Source organism: Varroa destructor, unplaced genomic scaffold, assembly GCF_002443255.2.
Source record: "Varroa destructor unplaced genomic scaffold, Vdes_3.0 BEIS01000004.1, whole genome shotgun sequence".
In the NCBI taxonomy this organism is placed as follows: domain Eukaryota; kingdom Metazoa; phylum Arthropoda; class Arachnida; order Mesostigmata; family Varroidae; genus Varroa; species Varroa destructor.
In genome coordinates this window covers 41,452,485-41,472,728 of record NW_019211457.1, presented here as the reverse complement: position 1 = coordinate 41,472,728, position 20,244 = coordinate 41,452,485, and the positions used below count along the sequence as shown (strand labels likewise).

The window sequence follows — 20,244 nt, the reverse complement described above, 5'->3', positions numbered from 1 at the left end:
GCGTCAACATCGGAAACAAAATCGGCAACAAAACCGTGATCAAGTATAGCAGAAGCAACAACGAACAATAAAGTAACTTAAGTTCTGTATTTTCACCAAAGCTAATCAGATTCGGTTTTTTTTTTTCTGTTTGCATTCTGGCTGTAGACATAGACATCTCAGTCTGTGTGCTCTCAAGGTAGCACCGCTATTCGAATAAACTGAAAGAACTAACAGGCTAATACTACAGGTGGTGGTAACATTGAAAATCACGCCACCTTTCGATGTTCAGCTTAACAAGAGAATAAACTGTAACGTAGTCGGACCTTAGACCCATTTGCCATTCGCAGACAGTACCTACCTTTTTTCCTGTTAAGGTGTGCAGCTCTGTTGCATGCTATCCAATAGGTCGATAGAAGCCCGACTATACTGTTGTAGTATATCCTTTCCAGAGGAAAACTCTGACCTTAGTAGGAAATTGTCCTCAAACAAACGATGTCACATGACTGGACATTTCGCCAACAGAATATCTATCATATAAATTTCTAAACGTGCGACACATCGACGATCTTGAAAGCAAATACTGCGACGTAGAACGATAACTTCAGGTGTAACTCTGGCTGTAGTGGGACATATAGCGGGTCGTAGACGCCAAAAAAGTAGGTAATCCAGAGTTCGTGAAGACAGACACACAGTTCGTTCTCACTGAGCACCACAACAGCAGCGACGACGATGACGACGACAACAAGAACAATAACAACAACAATAACAACAACAACAACAACAACAATAACAACAACAACAACAACAACAACAATAATCGTAATAGTGGCAGTAACGGTAATATTAATCTGTACAAAACCCGTCGTCTTCCTCTGGCGATTACGTACTATTCAGAATCGTAGTGACAATGATAAGAGCACGCACTCCGATGCAGTCTACGACTACTCCGCGCACAGCTGCGCGAGCGACAAATCCCGAAGGGTTCACTTGAGCACAATTTGAGCGTCGTGCGGGAGCACTCTGCCAGGCGAGTCCCGCTGGTTGGCTACTCGATGTTTGTCAATTTCCCTTATCCTATTAAGCTGGCATCGTTGTTAGAAATTCCGCATGCTATATAGTATTGTTATGTTCGTCTACTAAGATCAATTTTACAAAGCAAAAAGTGTCTGCTTCGTCGTCAGCGGGCTAAATCCAATTGCTAGGCACGTTTAACTTTCGTTGAACGGTCGTGTCAAATCCCCTACGCTCTTTAATCGTTTGCGTCTATCCCGTCGCCACTAATCACTATTATAATGCATATCCGCGTATGCCGTACGCGTCAACGTAAACGTCCGTACTGCACGGGTTTTTAGCTTACTGTTGAGACTCGGTCACTGAGGGACGGTCAGTTCGGCGGGTCCGCTGAATGACTACAATGTAACACGGTAATCAAACAGAGCGGCGATTGAAACAATACAACACAACGGGTGGAAACAGGTACGGACGGATAGGGTGCGCGGATGGCCAGTCTGCGCCTGAGAAGACACACCGCTCTGTGCAGAGCGAGACGCTGCCCGAAGCGCGTGGCTGTAGGAAAGGGACTGACGTTGTTACTCGCCACTGGCCCTTTCCGGCGCCACTGGCCATCATTTATTGATTATGGGCAAATATTACCGCCGCCGTACGGCGTTGGCGCGCGAATTGCTGTTACCGCTTGACGCATCTATAGCGCAGCAGTAATCTCATATCATGATACACGCCTAGACAGGAATACAGCCAGACAAAGGGGGCCCAATGCACCGTCTGTGTGTCTAGCTCAGCGTGTATTTGTGATGGATCGAGCAGGCCCGAGAGCGCGCTAAAAGAGGCAGCGCGCAGGTACGTCAGATCATGTCACCGACAAAACGGGCGAGATGGAACGAGAACCGCGAGCAATAGCATGCAATGGCCGATGATAACTTGGTGGCAAAATTCAGTAGCTAGTTCAAAATGTATATTAAGACGTTGTAAGCCACAGAAGAATGCATCAGAGCGGTGAAATAGTAAGGACGACGAAATGTCTCTATGGGCATCGGAAAGAACCGCTGACAAAGATGATTAAAGCTTCCCGCCAATTTGGGATGGCAAGCTAATCCATACTGACGTACATCATTACTTATTCGGTAACTAACTCGTTGCGTTGCTTTGATCAAACCCCACACTTTTACATGTTTGCTATTATATCAATTTTTATGTCATTTAAATAGCTGAAGCCTGGATTGGGTCTTGAATATCAGAAGCTGTAGCGCAGACTATCGAATTTTATTGTGGCATGCAGGCCTATAAACGTACTACCACTGTAGGAGGACCCAAATAATCATAACTATACTGGTTTGCACCATGTTTTTGCTGACTGGATCTGACCCAGAATGGCAAACCTATTTGATTGTCTACTGCAAAGGGCCTTTGGTCGGAGTGTGCTAAGGCGGATCTATAGATAGCACGAGTGAATAGATAGAGGCCTAGTATTTGAAGTCAGACCAAGAATTTACTTCCAGCAGGAACACGACGACAATTTTATGGATACCCGCGATGGTCAGTAAGACAACTAGTGCTCCCCGAGAAGTTTGCATGCGTAAAGCTCATTTTTGTACCTTAAAGGGAAAAACGATGTTATCTGGCGAACGTTAAAAAGCTTTGATTTGCTATACGATACAGAACAATCTCGTACGTAAGAAGGTACATACACTGTCAAAAATACCACTAATCATTTCGTTCAGCTGGCGACAAAGAAGTTCGCTCTACGATCAATAAAACGCTATCAATGGCTAGTTTTCATCAACGGAACGGCTCATGTTTTCCGTGACGAGCATTTCGCCACGTGCGGAGTCGTTAATCTGCTGTTATTTCATGTAAACACTACGGTATCGATTTGTCGGCATTTAAGAATTGCGCCGAACCGGCCAAGCTGTTTCCTATCGTGTCGGGAAAGGTGCACTTTATTGTACCCTTAGTGGAGCCATAAACTTCCCGTGCCGATGCAGACCGCTGAACGTGTGTAAACCGGAGTACGTATGGATGAAACGAATCGGTACATTCACGCCCGTTTGTCTACCTTAACTTAGCTCTTCTTTAAAAAATCGGGTTCGTCATTTCACCTGGGTCTTTGGTTAAACGACCGATCTGCTTGTCGAACCATTGGCGGAACTTACCGTCAACACAAAATTAATCAATGCTCGATCATCCAGGCTGGTAGGAGAGTCTCCGGGTCCTCTTGCTAAGCTGAGATTGCAGAGAGCACAGCGGAACAAAATAGTCGAAGTTAGCCCGATCTCTGCGTAGCCTTTCTGGAAACTCTGTGCCGGAACACGTAGAGCTCATAATGACAGCTTCAAACAACAGTACCGACAAGAAGGGAAATTTATTCTCACTGTCCATATAAACGGTATTACATGAGCGCTCCGTTTCGGTGTTCGGATCTAGCAATTCGGTCCTAAGACATTTTCCCATGATCTCAGCAGCCTGTAACGGAACTACTTCCGCAGGAAGGGATAACGTAGTTTTCTTCTGTACAGGACGTCATTTTCGCTTTAAACGATCTACAGTTAAACGAGACGACAAGGTCGGATCAAGGACAAGCACGCGTTTGCCATATCAACGACAGGATGCGGCGTCGCCAAAACGAGCGCGTGTCCCCGTCATACAGTCCAACTGCTCTACGATGTCAGCGTGCGGAACATTTTCGACTGCCATCAAACGTACCTAATAAGCTGCGACGATCTGCGTGTGCCATATTGTTGGGTTTTAATGTAGCCTCCAATTTAGTATAGAAGAATATCCTCCCGAAGCTACAGGCCGATGGTTTTCTCTCGAACATTTTATACAATTCTCATTGTATGTGTGTGACAGCTTCTCGACGAGGTAACTAAAGCACAATTGGAGAACGTGTTATTTCTGAATTTCTCCAGTCTATCAATCTACGAATCTGCACAAAGAGACCCTCTTAACCAGCTGCTGCTTTCTGCTAGACTGAAAAACTTATGGATGCACGGGGCATGGAGAACTTGTTAGAAAGCTTCTGTTTTTTGACGGCCTAATGCCAGATGGAGATAGCTAGTTTTCGGATCTAACGAGTTCTATCCAGAGTGGGATCAATTTCTTCAGAGCTTGGCTTCAATGAAGAACTGTGACGATTAAATTTAGACACTGTGTACGCACAGCTTTTCGTCGCCTTGGAAACCCTTTTGTTTCCACTGGGTTTCCGCTTGTGTACGTGAGCGAGTTTTCTTACCTAAGCTTATTGTCGTCCTTTAGTGGAAATAGTTCTACGTTTCACATTACGAAGAGCTAGAAATCTGTGATGAGAAATCGCCGTTTTGTCGTAGCTTTTTCACCGCGCCGTATGTTTGACGTTAAAGTCGCACTCGCCGACTAACTACGAAACATTATGTGGATAGATCTCATTGTAACGAACCTAGGCTAGCTAGAAGGGTTTAAACCTGCTTTTCAAAGACGTGCGATAAGGTTGGACCGACCGACCAGAATAGGCCGGCACGCGTTTTTGCCGGCAAACGGAACAACTAAAACGATGCTCCGATCTACTGGCTACGAATTCAGAGCTTAAATTTGCGTAAATAGACAGAATTTCTGAGTATGGAAGCTATGCAGGGTCAAGTTATACTTCCTTTAGGAAAAACAAAACTATTCATCACGTGGCGTTTGCCATGGAGCCTGCGTCGCGCCTAGGTTTCATGAATGAGCACATACGCTAGCGACAGCTATGCAAACACAGTAATAGGAAAATTGATTAGTAGGTTGCCATTACAGCCTAGCTGATTTGTATATCAACGTAAACAAGACAATGGCGTCCTCGTGTATACATTCTGTTCGTGTTTCTAGCCACTGTTATAGTCTACCTAACGAGGGTAAATACATATGGTCGATTTGCCAGTCAGATCTGCTCGCGGCCACGAAAATTTATATTGGACTTGAGCGGCGTCTTTCATATCTACGCGATCTACCCGCTAAAGGACTACATGCGCTAGCTATCTATTCAACTATCTTGTTCGACCTACTCAACAAAAACACCGAGCAGCCGTAACATGTCTAAGTTTTCGTGGCTAAATTTGTCGTCACGCATTGCCCTTAAAACTATACTATTCTATCCTACCAAACCTAACAAGCAATTACGAAAACAACATAATTGAAGGGGACTGAATTTTCCATTCGTTATATTCCATTAGGAAAACTTCAGTAATCGCAATGTTGACAAGCACCATTATTCTATAGAACAGTCACAATGGCGATACTAATATTAATCATGTTTAGCTCCTATAATTTCATTAATAGAATAATATTATTTGAAGAAATGTTCTCTTTCAGTAGTGCTGGTAATAACACAGGCAGCAAATTTCATCTAAAATATTTAGAAAGTCAATGGCGTAGCCGCTGGGTGGGTGGGTGGTGGGCGGCTGGCTGGCTGGCTGGCTGGGCGGTTCTGGGTAGTGCAGAGCGAAGCCAAGGTGAGTGACGAACGAACCGTCCGACTCGTATTCACGTTGCTTCGGATCGGTCTTCTGCATAACAGCACCGCGACGGCGGCGGCGGCGGCCGCGGCAGCATCTCCTATGAAATTAATAATCTGTTGTCGCTACTATTGGCTACTACTGGTTGTGCTCCGGTCGCTGCTGTTGAAACGATCGGCCAGGCGTCCAGGCAGTCAGCCGCTCAACAGTCAGACGTTAGTTGAACGGCTGAGCGTCCGCTACGCTGCCTGATCGCCTTCAGATTTCGGATCGAATTTACATTTAGTAGCAGTTGAATACATTCTGGTTAAATTTCTCAGCAACAATACCCCGCCAATGACAAACTATACATATATATATATATATATATATATATATATATGTGTGAAGGTGCGTGTGTGAAGACGCCGTATTTTTTGCTTAGCGATTGCCTCGCTGTCAACGAAGCTTTTACAGACTCGTTGCCGTTGTGACCGCCGCCACTGCCGCCGCTGCTGCTGTTCTTAAAGTGAACATTATCTCTTAATTTTATAATACACAGCAGTATTCCTGCGTCGAGCGTCCTCTGCACCTACGCTTTGCGGCTTTCCGTAAAAGGTGACTACAATAGTAGACGATTTTAGACGTATCTACTATCACGATTTGCGGTGATATTGAACGCGGTGTAGCATCTATCGATCGATCAATGCCGCGTCCAGTAGATATAGCACGGGGCAAATATATATGTTTGTTTTATATTTCGCTGAAAGACGATGTTTTTATCGAGGCGCGACGCTCTTGATGACGGCGGCCGCTTTGCATAGCTTGTGAACTATTATACAAGATACGGGTTATGTCGTCATCATCATCATCATTAGTATTTGTATGACTGCTATTAGATAATAATAATAATAAGGAATATATGGCACCGGTCAGGCCCATTTACCTACAATACGACAGTGCGCAATGCGACTAGCGCTGGAGTGCATTTTCGCGGAGCGATCTATTGATGGTGACGTCATGGTGACTGTGATCAGAGCACACTAGTTCAAAGCTTCAAGTGTGCATTTTTGCAGAGTTACACAGACGCATTTAGCAGTTGATCGGCCACAATGGGCCGTTTATGGGGCATTTAATAGAAATCATGAAATTACTAAGGTCTCTTGACAGGGACAAAGCGGAATGATTGTTAGTATAGGAAACTTACTTCAAGTGCCTTAAGGCCTAGTTAGATATGTTCGTTGTTTTCGGCTAGAGGAATTGAATATGAAGAGGCCAAAAGTTTGAAATGAATTGACCTAAACGTAAGACACAGCCAGAACCGCAGCAGAATAACGCTTCAGTATCCCTTCGCTGATCGACAACCTAGTTTATTCTTTGTAATCACATTAAGCTATAAGAAACTGGTCAGAGAAATCCCTCGAAGTAGAAACATCGAACGTTGTTAGACAAATCGGTAGATTTTGTGGCCTTCGAGCGCTCCCGCAGCGGCATGTTCGATTATAAGCCTAAAAAATAATTCATAGCAGAAAACTTGTACAATCACTCAATCCCCATATATTAAGGTTCTAAGTTAAGTAAAAAAAGCTGTTTCAAAATAAAGAAACAATTTTCAAGCATTTTTGAGAGAAAAAATATAGAAGTATGTAAGTCGTCGGATCATAACAATATTTGAAAGACTCTATTTGTTCTGTCTTTAGAGCTTCGGCCGAAGTCTTAGGAACGTCTTTAGAAATAGTTATTTGTATTGGGCTATGTTGAGAAAACCACTAAATTTTTAGGTGCTCTTTTTGATAACATGGTTCACTTCAAAGTTTGATGCACCTTTTGACAGCATATACGTATATATTTTTTTTCTAGGTAAAGTGTAGCACAGCAGGGGCCCTACTGAATGGAAATCGTGCACCAACGAAGTAGAGTAGGCGGTGGCGCCGACGGCTTAAAAATAGAGAGTTCCCGGTTCTAATCTGATTGGGCACATGCCCATTGATGTGGTCTTATACTAGTAAATTTGTTAGTACACTAAATTATTATAGTTGAAAGTACCTCTGTTGACTTATATATGTCGATCAGTGGGGGTATCATCATAACGTTAGCCACGACAAACATATTGTCTACATGATTTATGAAACAAACGCAAATAGTAAAAAGGTATAGATAATTGACAAGGCACCACTGACACCTGTTCTGTTCTGTTCTAACAGATCTGACAATATGAAGCAATGATCAGCTAGCTACCTAAGAATCCATGATACCAAGTGGTAAAGGAAGACAGAAAGCGTGCAGGCATACAGAAAGCATTGGACAAAGCAAAGAACGACTTACGGCCAGATACGTGAAGCAGAAGAATGGAGATACAACCGAACCGAACCGGGAACAACCGAACTGATGTTCAATTCAATATTTCAGATTGAACAGACACTGAGCCCGTCACAGATATCATCGCAAAATCTGATAGTTATTAATTATTCAGTTAATTAATTCAGGACATAGCTAGGAAGTGCAAGTCCAATATATTGGACGGGAAAATGTGATTATTTTATCTGGTAGCCGGCTGCAGCTCTGACTGGAAGTGCCCACGAAGTATTTTTAGAAATGCTGTTGAAAGCGTTGTATATATTACCCGTGAATGTGTTGAGAACTGGGTTGGGCAAAAAGATGCGCCGCGTCAAAGGTTCGTTGAGAGATGAGAAGACAGAATCAAAAATATAGAAACATTCACTAGCTTGTCTCGTAAAATCGTTGAGGATAAATTTTTTATTCGGTAATTTGTGACGGCTTTTCAAGCTGAAAGATAGTAAAGAAGATCTGTTAGAAACGCACATGAAAGGCATTACTCTCAGTTGTGAAGGGTAGTATCGACATAAGAGTATAGTGTTTCATAAATGAGTAAAAAATGGTGAAGTATCCAGCTGCAGGTCGATAGTTCGGGCTCAGTTAAGTTCCTCTAGAATCAAAAAAGATATCGATTATATCGACGACTGCCAGTGCCGCTAGTACAGCGCAGACCTTACACTCTTCAACGCAAAATTGTCAAACATATGTCTTCTCTCTGTATCTCGCCGTTGCTGTCGCTCTAGCGACTACGTATAGCGCTCCCTGTATTTAAAGCAATCGACATTCGATAGCGTCCAAGCGAGACCGTCCTTGTCAGCGTTGTGTCGTTTGCTTGCCGAAACGTATTATCGCTCAAACTCGAATTATATGCACTTGGAGTATACGTGCAAGAAATAGAACGGTTACCTCCGCTAGAATACTGAAGAGCGTGGGGCACGGGGCGTAGGTCGCCGAGCGAACTCCGTATCGAGAGAAAAAGTGTTCAAATATTGCGCAGATAAGTGTCCAATCGCCGTGCGTTTAAACGACGAAGATCACGGGGGTGTAAAAACGACGCGAAGAATAGCCGAAAGTGAAAAGGTAAAGCTAGAAAAAAAGCTGGAAAAAGGGCAGGGCGAGAACCTACATATTATACCAACGGAGGTTTTTTGAAGGACAGTTCGGTAGTGCGGGTCTTCGCTTGTGTGAAGGCTGATAAAAAAGAAAAAGATTTTACGAAGTGTCGGAAATTCGCCTAGGTCACTTCTGCATTGTTGGTGGCTGTCTAAGCTGAAACGATCAATTCGCAATAATAAGATTTCGAAATAGTCAGTCATCAATAAGTTGACTGTTGACAACTTGAGGCGCTACGTTCGACGTATCAGTTTTGGCAATTTAGGCACCATGCTGAACCTAATTATGGCCTAGAAGCAGACTGTTCCGGTATATCAATCAGCTTATTGGCCGAAAATAGCCATATCTAAATACGTACTTCGTAACTTTGCCGTTTACTGGTCGCATATCTATTATATGGTTACGAAGTAATTATCGGTAGTCGGACAACACGAAGCGCACGCTGCATAAATTTCATCAAATAGCAACAAATTTGCCACATAAAGCTTCCAGCGCTCGATAGATAGATTACATTAACTTAATATAGCAATGTTAGGTAACAGGGTATCTTCCAGAAGCACATGGACAAATCTTCGCTGTGCATGATATGCAAGCAACAATATATTCTATATTAATAGACATTTTGAATTGCTGAAGATCGTATTGTTGAAAATGAAATTATTGCTCGGTCGTTTTTATTCTACAATGGAATTCTTTTTCATAGGGGCATATGTGATCTATTCACAGCTGGGGATGGTTTTTGGCGAGCACGCCGTAGATGTGGATAACATTCTGGCTGGAAAGATCCATTGACTTCGAATGGCTGGCTATTGGTTGCGACCGTTCGTTGGGACTCGCCGTGATGTTAAAGGGTTTCCTTTAATAATCTAGACACGAAACACCATATAGCATCATTTAAATGAAAAATTGAATGCTGGGAAAGAGCATCGGTGAAGATCCGCATTCTAATAGGCCAATTGTACGACCGTGCTAAATAAATTATGGTAAACAATACCGAATTGAAAATCATGAATTATTTTCTTATGGACTATTCTTTTGCGTAGAAGGTGGACCATCTAAATCTGAGAACCAGATCAGGGGGAAAGATCTCGAGAAGTGTCTGTGTTCCATTTATTCTGATCACATATTTTTTTTATCAATTTACTGATATATTGATAAATAGAAAAGTAACACTGAATACCTCAATATCGATTTGCCCCATTGATCTATCAGCAAAAGCTTAAACCATGCGAACTTGTCCCGTGCGAGCTTTGCCTCTTGTCATTGTATTATATGCCTGAATACGTGTATTCTATTCTATTGTTCAACATATGGATCCGATTCAAATTGGTGCCCCCTTTTGATAGAATTGGGGACGATTCGTAGACATCAATGCTTCGAAAGCGTCCTAGGCAACTGATGCAGTCGTCTCCTGACTTAAATACTGGCAAGGTTTCTGCCCCGCCATAGCATCATTGAGCTATGGAAGCAGTCCCGCTTAATAAGCAATCTACCCGTATCTGTGCTCTAATGTAAACGCTCAAATTGGCGACTTTATCCAATATTAGCAATAGCATCTAAATAGTAATTGTAGTTACTTTAGGGTTCGCTCGCGCTTCCCTTGCACGCATGTATTTTTGTCTTTGTATACTTACGATGATTTGGTTTTGTACTCCTGCTTGCACGCGGCTCCTGTACACGTACGGCTTTCAGGAGATGTATATGTCTATAAATTTCGATCCTAAGTTCAACATTTACTATGTATTGTATTATACAAGTATACCTGGTAACACCTAAACATGCGTCCAAAAATGCCAGCGCATTCATTATTTGCTGTTATCATGGCGAAGGTCGACTTTTAAGTATCTGCACTATTCTTTTATCCCCATCGCGCACGGGCGCCCGCCAGTCGTCGCTCGCTGCCTGCGGTCTCGCACGCTGTTAAAGAACCACTCGTTTTGTTCTTTTACCTTGGACGACGGTCAAGTTCCCATAGCAAAGAAGAAGAAGAAGAAGAAGAAGAAGAAGAAGAAGAGGAAGAAGAAGAATTCACTGTCGATGACATGCCCATTACGCTGAGTGGCGTGTCGCCATTTGGTTACATTGTGTATTACCAAGGTGTTACTTGAGCTTCGCACAAGGGGCAGGCTTAAAAGGCGAAAAACATAAACACTATCTAAAAGAAACTTAGCCGCTTTCACTATTTGTTATTATATGTACTGACTACTTTATTATTAGCGTAGGTGTCCGGAAGACGCTTATTTACAATTGTGTAAACTGGAATGGGTTTTGTTGTGAAAATCTTGGAGATGCCCAACGAATCGTTCTCTTAAAGGCAAAGTTCACGTAATAACAGCCTTTTATGTGTCCCCGCGACCGCAACAATATTAAGGCGATTGTTAGTGCGACAGAGCATTAACCGAAGGCCCTAAATATGCTTATTTTATTTTGAAGAATCACTTAGACGCATGTAGCTCTTTAAGATAATGTGATTTCTTATTTGTTCAGGATAGCTCTCACGCGATGCAATGCTCACAAACTCGTCTAGTAGCTTAGTGAAACCTAACTATACACCGTCAGGCCGAACGACTGCGTCCTTGCCGGCGACTAGACCTTGTAAGTACCAGAGCTATATTTCCCACACTTTGATTAACTCAATATGTTTGCAAAGATAGGTTTCATTACCTAATTCGCTTCATCAAAACGTTGATCACAAGATCGTAATAAGGCTTCGTTTCCTGCTGGGCAACATTTATCAACACCGTTGATTCCTAATTCAGAACGTATATTTCTGATACAAGCTTTAACAGCTCTTGCGTAGTTGCCTTTCATTTAGAAACCGGCGTTTTTGGCAAAACTTCTCCTCAACATACCTAACATACGAAATAAACTGTTGCCTTTTCCGGGTAAGTTGTGCAGTTGAGATACCTTCGATTTCGCTTAATAAGCTTTCTTTCCTTCTTTAAGGTCAAGAGTACTAGGCGTACAAAAGAAGATGTGAGTCCAGATTGTTGGCGGAAGATAAAAAACAGACGAAAACTTTATCAAATACTTGAAATAGGTTTTGCCATCGTACTATAGTTGCCTGCACAACATGAATGTGTCATTGGAGAAACGGATAAGATGTTCGATTTCGCAACTGATATTCTCGGTGTCCGTCTTATGCTGCTTGCGATTTGTCTGGGTTCGATCTTTTCTAAACCCGATTTTTTCTGGTCAGGAGCGCTGACAAAACTTTCATTTCGTTCAACCTCTAACAGGTATTCTTCAGTCGTTCTAGCGGTACAATGAACGGTGCGTGTTGCACCATCTAATTAGCCGATGCCGAATTACCGTCGTTTGTATAGATGTTCAAGGACAAACTGAGGTACCAATAGTCGTATGCTAGATAGTCTTTTTTGACGTTATGAAGAGGTTGGTTCGGTGCAAACCCGAAATAAAAACTCCGACACCTCGACAGAGCATCTTCTGGAAGAGACTGTGAGGGGCTAGCAGAGGGGCCGAGAATCCGGTTCCACCTTCGTCTCAGGTGTACGTTAAGGATCTCAGCTTGTTGGCATGTAAACGGGAAAACGTTGCTGAACGACAAAGCGAGCTCGGGGTCGAACAAACTCAAGGAAACCCTCTTCGATACGAATGTGTACCTTATGTAAAATCTGTGCATAACAAAAGCGTTCGTAGTTGGAGAGTGTAGAACTATAATAGCAACGGTTTGAGTCCCACGTAACATATTGGCCTGGAACTTTTGTCAAAATAGTTCATATTTGCATTGTACTAGTAAGAAAAGTTTAACAGGAAGGGCCAATGCGCCTTAACTACTATGTTAGTTTGTCTCACAGGTTTTAGATTAGATTAATAATACAGAATTAACGACAATTTCATGCTACATCAGAACATTTTTCGCAGTTTATCAATTTACCATTTATGATGTTGTAATGCTACTAAGCCATAATCGACCGATTTGTTTGGTATTAATTTGTACTTCGTAAATAATTACTACTTTAATTCTGTTGTAGACTGTGTTGGATTTTTGTCAGGGCAGGAAATACTTCATCGGCCAAGTTACGAAAACTCTACAAGCGTAATCTATCTTCAAAACCTACTTTAGCATAAGTGTTGCAGGAGCTGAAAATTCGAAATAATTCCTAGTGTCTATCAAAGATTCGAAGCGCCTCACGTTTGCGAGACTGAGGACACCCAAAATATTCCGCCTTAGACACTATATACGATGAATGCCTGCTTCTGAATGAATATTCAAATATAGAATAACTCTAAAAAGCAATTTTTTATTTAAGAAATACATAACTAGATGTAATGGATAGCTTTCATGAAATTTATTTGTACACCATTTACACAGCAAGAGTTCTTATAGCGGGAATACGCTATAACAGCCATTACCGTAATGAGTCATTAATTAATAAGCGCTATGATTATATCTCACCCCATTAACAGGCACTTAGACCGTCGTTTCGTTCCACTTTTGTATATCGTCAACGGTACGATGCTCTATGCAATTTAACATGTAAAACCTAATAAAGAAGTGATATTGCACGTATGTACTTCATAATGATATGGACGATAATAGTTCACTTCAGGGAAATTAAAAATATGAGATAAGTCATATTGAAGAGCCGGAACTGACTACATAGTACGACTTTGACTTAACTGATTTGTGCCAACTTCCTACTCATTGACAGCAATTGCCTTTTCGAAAGAACTTAAGAAGACGACGGAACTAAGGCTCCGGTAATCCATGGGTTTGTAAAAAAAATCCATAGTATTTTTCGTTACTTGATCATACTGAGTTACGTCACCTAACCTGAAAATCATATAGATCTCCCTCCCATAATTACGCGACGTTATGCGACTTGAACGAAAGAATTGTAGGAAATTTAGTCTATGCTGCAGCCTTTCCGCTTTTACCAGTGACAGAACGAGCTTCGCGTTTGATGACGGACTAGCCCACTTCGTTCGTTCTGAGCTCAAAGTGCTACTTTATAAATTTGACGAAGTTCTACTTCTCGGGATACGGTCAAATCAAAACTCTAACAAATAACCTATTTCTAAACAAAAGTTTGACACTTTAGTTAGCTAGCTTTGCTTTACCCTCTACCCGTTATCATCTCCAGAATAGAGATTCGGTGGCTTATTGGCAGACGTATGTAAGCATGTGTATTTGAAATACTAGGTGGAAAAAAGTTACGTCATGTTCAGCAAAAGGACGTAAAGGGCACGCCCTTATACTGGCGTTATCCGTACTTTTCCCATTCGTGAACATTAGCTTGATTTTTAATTGTTATTTGCGCTGTTTCTCCGAAACTCCTGGCCTAACGAAGAGCAGAAGAAACTGAGCCCAAACTCAATATTTGTACCTCGATGTGAACGCGTAGCTCAGGTAGGATAACGAAAATACAAAGTGGATGCTAAACAAGTTCATTTGAAGAAAAATATGTTGTTTTCAGCTCTATTATGCAGCGTTGTTATTGCCATATTGTCAACAGATCCTGTCGGCGGTCAGGAGGTGGGTGTGACATATTAGGTTCTACGTAGTTAATTCATGTATTTTACATGAATTATATTTATCGGGTTAGTGTTTTTGGACAAACCGGTGCGACGGCAAAAAACAATTTCTGGATGATTAAGCCGTTGCAGGCAAGGCGAAACTATGTCTATAGCCACGATGGTCGATGTGCTGAGGTCCTTGTGATGGAATTGGGCCGTATCAACAACGGGCTAAGCTATGACTAGACGGCTTCAATACGTTTGAGCCCTCATTTTTTCCGGTTCGATTCGCTTCGATATCATTGCAGTTATTAGCAAATGCTGTTGCAATTATTCTAGCTTTAATTATGGCGTTAGTTCACCTTAATAGTCCTTAAAGTAACCCTACGTTGTCCGTCTCTCCCACCGCAAGTCAGTGAGTTCTTTCTGTTCGAGGACCATAGTGTTACTATAACATCTGATGCTAACGGCACTTCACTTCATTAAAAAAAATACGATTCTTATCATCGTAATTTGCGTACGTTTATTACGCTAATGTAAGAATACATGTACGCACTGAAGGAAAGAAGCTTTTTGGCTTGTATTAGTTCTAACCTTGTGGATAAATCAACCTGAAAGTAGAGCCCATTCCACGTGACGCTGCTTGATACACGTTTTGTCGGTTAGGTACTTTCAAACGAAACTATCGTAGATTCGCCTTTTACGCCGATATAATACCTAACGTACGTCAGTAGTATGTCTGTCTCCAAGCGTACGCCGAGGTTCTTTTACGTGTGTTGATATAAGTACTGGGAACTTCGCTAGTATTATTTCTTTAAGTTGTCAAGACCCGCTTATATTAAAGTTCCTTAAAAAATAAAAACTAAGTGTAAATCTTATGTTGCACTAAACTTGGAACTCGGCTCCGTGTGTGAATATATACGTTTGGTGACACGTCAGGAAATTGCTGCTATGGCTGAAACAGGGAAGTCCGTGAGCTGGTCTTGGCCTTCAGCAATAAAGGACAAACTTAACCAAAATATAGATCAATTAATTAACAGGCTTCAGCAAGACTCCCGAACGTCGAAATTTTTTGATTTCCTATTTGAAAATAGGGTAAGTACGTGAACACAGCAATGCATGTTTTTTGTAATTATTTTCATGAAATTAGAATGCGAGCTACGTTAATGGTATCTTACGGAGAAATACGGAGTAAATTCGATCCCGTTTTTTTTTCTTTTCGACTAACTAATAAGCTTCAGCGGTTTTGTCACATTTCCATGCATGGTACAACTGAAAACATAACAACTAGTAGAGAAAATCTCTTTTACATTGGTGAGCTTCAACTCGTACCTAATTGATGCCTTTGATCAATCGAGTAGGACTAATAGATATCTTAACTGGTATCAGCAATACAATTATTATTCAGTGTAACATGTTAGCCTAGGCTTACTGCTTATTATCCAGCCCTCGTTTGTGTTGAAACTTCAGACCGCGGTCTACCTTTCGACAACTTGTTTTATCGTTGGTACGAGCCTTCTGATAGTCATCCTGATAATCTATAATCCAATCCTCTCGCCCTTCACGGCAGAAAAACACAAACGGTATGTTTTGAAACTTCACTAAAGGTGATTATTTTGCAAAGAATGGATAATGGATGGTAATAAAATAACTTTGTCATATGATTAAGATAAACATTATCATTTGCTACGTAATCTCGCTGGTATTCGCCTTTGCTCTACGTAAATTGTGGCTAATTGTAACTAAATCCTGCATGGCCGCATGATGTTCAACGTTCGAACGTGGGTTATGCCCGCTTGATGCCCACAATAGGACTGGGCAAATAGTATCATTGAATTACTAATAGCAATTGGCTTTTCTGTCTTTTATAGGCGGTTTCGACTAGCGGAAAAGGGTCCTGAACTTGAAAGTCTGATCACAAAAAAGCCAGATACGGAACAGGCGTGCTCAGCTGGGGCAGGTGACACGATTGCAACGCAGGATGCTCAGTACGTGTACATTGTGGGAGTGTATGCAATACGAACTACCAGTGCGAGGAAATAGAAAACTTCTATTCGAAGCACTGTTAAAATGAAGAGTACTAATCACAACATCAGCCGGTTCCTACAACAGCAAGATTTAGTTAGTACTAACGGGAAAGCAATGGAATACCGCTAAATACGCTCTTCTAAGGAATAAGAGAGCCATTTGTTTCAGCTTATTATTATTTAGCTCAGACCATAGTAAGTGGTATTCCATTACTTTTTTTTTGGGAGACAAATATTTAGTACTAAAAGGTGACGTTTAATGAAATTATATATTCTTGTTTGATAATCTCTAAAGCATCTAGAATTTTTTTTTCTAGAATTTTGCGGCCTCCCGAATGGTCATTGTGAATTCTTAAGAGACCTAATAAATCTATCGACTGAAGCCTGAACTACGTTCACACACTTCCTTTGATTTCATCCCTAATGATGAAATCTTCTGTTTCTTATACTGAACTATTAGAGCTGGAGTCTCCCAAAAAAGGACAGACCTTTAGTATTATTATACGGCTATTCGCCTATATTTAATCGCTAAATTGGTCCCTACTTGTAAACAGCAAAGGCTCACAGGAACCATCCATCAAGGTAGAGGGACGTGGCGTGGACTGGGCGTCCGCAACAGCCAAGGCAGTACTGGAACAACCTCGACGCGGGTCAGACCCATACGGGGGTATCATTGAACTGTGCAAGCAGAAAATGCCCGCGCGTTTCGCAGACGTTTTGGAGGCATGTATCTTTTTCGGGAGTAGCAACCAGCATTTCCAATACTAGAAATAATATAACAATAATCGCTCTTGAATAGTTCCAAAAGTTTTGCCATTTTTGTCCAAATAAACCCTCAGACTCTCTAATGATATATTTGAGCTGGCTATATGCCACGCTATACCGCTGTATACAGAAATATTTCATGCACCCGTCAGTGCCAAGGAATAGCAGTAAAGGAAATAAATACTCAACCGTACTGAAGTCAATACTTCATTTTACATTTGTAAATTAATGAGAGGTCACCTGTTTGATTTTAGCTTAAGCATCCAGAAGATTTGTACACGTTCATTGGCCGGACAGCGGATGGAGTGCTATACCGATTTCAAGCGACAAATATGAATTTCATCGTGAAAATTTTTCCTGTATTTAGTGAGTCGATTGCTGATAAGGAGCGACTCCTTCGCAGCTTGATGTTCTTAAATCGACTGCATACCTCGCCGTCGAGGTTCTTGTGCAGGAACTTCGTCGAGATCGAAGGCGCAGCGTTTGTGCAGGATAATTTCCCGTCAAGTTTGCTCAATCTAGCAGCTGCTTCGCACACGAAAACCACCAGCGCCAATCACACCGGCGACGCAACGACCCCCAGAGATCCATTTTACGTTTGCCGAAATTATCTGGTCGTCTCGATGGAGCCTGCAGGCATGCCTTTCAGTCGTTGCCTGATAAAGAACGCCGCTCAAGCCAAAAGTATTGTACAACAACTATGCTTTACCTTGGCTGTCGGAGAGCGATTTGCCGGCTACACAGTTCATGTGGCTGACGTTGACAAGGTAAATACCATTATTTTTCGGTCAACGTCGCCTTATATAAGGCCTTATTATATGAATAAATTTTTACGAAAAAAGGCTTTTGTGATGAGCTGCTGTCCGGCTTGCTGACGAGAGTAATTTGCAATATGCAAGTATATTATTAGAGAGAGAGTATTGAATTTTGTCATTAAATGGAGCCGCTAATCGAATCATATGCAAAAAACTGAAATTAACCCGTTCACAACTATGATTTGCAGGTTTATCTAAAGTCTACGGAGAAGGGCAAGATCGATTTTCGACTCGATGGAATCTCAGTAGCGGTCAGGCTGATTGACGGGGTTATTGCTAAACTAGGTGGAACATCTTTCTCTCTCGGCAGTGCGTCACTCAACGAGAATCAGCTGTTAGTATCCTTTAAGATGCATTTAGCTTAAGTGTCTTGTCCATTTGTGTTATAAACATTTTTGAGACTATTTTAGAAAAAGTAAGCCCCTTAGTTTTACAACGTAACTCGGGGTTGCCCAGTGAATGACAAGTTTCACAGCACACGTTACCGAAAGGTGCTTGGAAGGCAGTGATGGCCGCATGGGCGATCAAATCGGTTCATCGCCACCCGCTTGCAATTGCTTTCAGCGTTTCCACTTCAAAGTAGCCGCGATCACGACGTATGGGATACATCTGATTTGAGATCTCTCAATACAACCTTTTTAACAATTAAACCGCGTTAAAGCTTTTTCACCTGAAGCATTGGGCTGCCCGTGGTGATTTGAAGTTGCTTCGGGTACCTCCTAACTGGCCCGTCAGTCCTGCCTAAAGATCTAATGCGTCGCTTTATGCTCCCGAAAACGAAGGCCTTAAACATGTTTGATCCTAGAAACTGGGGGGTCAAAACTTCCCGAGTATTGATAGGGTCGTTTTGCTTTTCAGGTGCGACTAGAAATACGAGTGGAAAAACAAACCTACTAAATAAACATGCCGGCAATATCCGTGCAGGGATCCTACTAGAACTTTTGTAGTGGGGAAATGCTAGATACCATACCAACTGATGCCCTATGCCTCTAGGACACCACTGTTAACTAGTGTTATAGCAGAGCAAGGCTCATGTAATTCATGTGATGCAAACATTTTAGATGGTTCTACACAGAGTATTGGAATTGTGTTATTAACCTGTAGTAGTAAGAAGAAGTAGAAGCTCAGCTCTTAAGAGTTGAGCTTCACGAAAAAGGCATACGACACTGTAAATACGAGAGTTGCGCAAATTAGAGTAATAAAATGATTCATTTTTGTAAAACACTGCGTAGATAAACAACAGTCGTTGTCAAAATCGTTTACCCTGTCCATACCGAACTCTTTCAGAATCGAAGCCGCTGATCGTCGTATACCGAGGACGTTTGACCGAAATGTCGAGTTCCTTTCGAGAGTCGTCAGGTTATTACTTGAACGGATCCCGCGAGATATCGATCCAAACACTATTCGAGATGAGCAGAAAATCATTTTCGATCTCAAGGACATTGAAAGTCACTTAAGAAACTTCGACTGCGTCTATCGCTTCACAATGTTTAAATTTATCCAGCCCAGACAGTCGCTCGCAGTGGTTAGCGTCAATGGACCAAAACTCGCTCATAATTTCGGCGTTTAATAAGGAACTCTAATGAGCATCTTCGAATACGGGAATACAGACCGTTTGTTTTTAAAAGGGACAAAAGCCTAGACCATTACGATAACACAAAATATATTTACCTATTACAAACCCGTTCTTTCTTCATATGGAGTAGCTGGTTAAGGTCAAACAATGAGCTCGAGGTGATAGCGTTGTTGGCTGGTATAACCCTCAGATTTGGCGACAAGGGAACATTCTCCAAATTCGAATTAAATTTCCGTACGCAAATATGTGGTAAGCACTCGTTTTTGCCTAAAGCAAATGAATGTATTTTATAGCTAAAAGAGAGACTCTTTTTCTAGAAAGTTACCCTTCCCGCATGGTTGGATTATCACAAATGCATTTAACCCTTTGCCTCAGAAAGCAAACCTCTCCCTTTAAATTCAACAAACGTCTCGTCCGATATGTGTTTTAAACTTTAGGTCTTATCGCATAGTCTATGATGTGTCGAAGAAGTTTTAAGCTAAAGGTCTTAACTTGAACAGAATATTGTTCGTGCTCTCTAGGCCAAGACGTCCCATAAAAATTAATAGCCTTTACTCTAGCGTTCCTGTAATTTCAACGTTCGTTTCTCAATACCAGTCTCGGGCTTATTTGAGCATTTGTTTTTTAATTTCAGAGTAATTGTCAAAAAAAGTACTATATATCATCATATATTTATATATGCGGTG

The 20,244-nt window shown here is 41.7% G+C and overlaps 2 protein-coding genes across 8 annotated transcripts in view; one reads left to right on the top strand and one right to left on the bottom strand.

The window, feature by feature from the left end:
• Window positions 1–1,504, bottom strand: part of LOC111249179 (nuclear receptor subfamily 2 group C member 2-like) — a 121,993-nt gene extending 120,489 nt beyond the window's left edge. For 4 of the 6 annotated variants that reach the window (XM_086988322.1, XM_022802717.2, XM_022802718.2 and 1 more), the window contains exon 1: window positions 341–1,504. The gene's annotated coding sequence lies outside the window, so the exon portion shown is untranslated. The remainder of the gene's footprint in view (window positions 1–340) is intronic. The other 2 variants (XM_086988321.1, XM_086988323.1) reach the window with 2 other exon arrangements.
• Window positions 1,505–13,417: 11,913 nt separating this feature from the next.
• LOC111248855 (uncharacterized) lies at window positions 13,418–19,857 on the top strand. Of its 2 annotated transcripts, none has more exons than XM_086988252.1 (8): window positions 13,418–14,268; window positions 15,315–15,470; window positions 15,846–15,958; window positions 16,247–16,363; window positions 16,957–17,125; window positions 17,422–17,934; window positions 18,171–18,316; window positions 19,270–19,857. In XM_086988252.1, exons 2-8 carry the CDS (start codon window positions 15,327–15,329, stop codon window positions 19,550–19,552), a joined length of 1,485 nt encoding a protein of 494 aa, XP_086844378.1. In that variant the 5' UTR covers window positions 13,418–14,268; window positions 15,315–15,326; the 3' UTR covers window positions 19,553–19,857. The 2 variants fall into 2 exon arrangements, with proteins under 2 accessions (XP_086844378.1, XP_022657607.1); XM_022801872.2 differs by having other exon boundaries at window positions 14,257–14,394.
• Window positions 19,858–20,244: the final 387 nt, after the last annotated feature.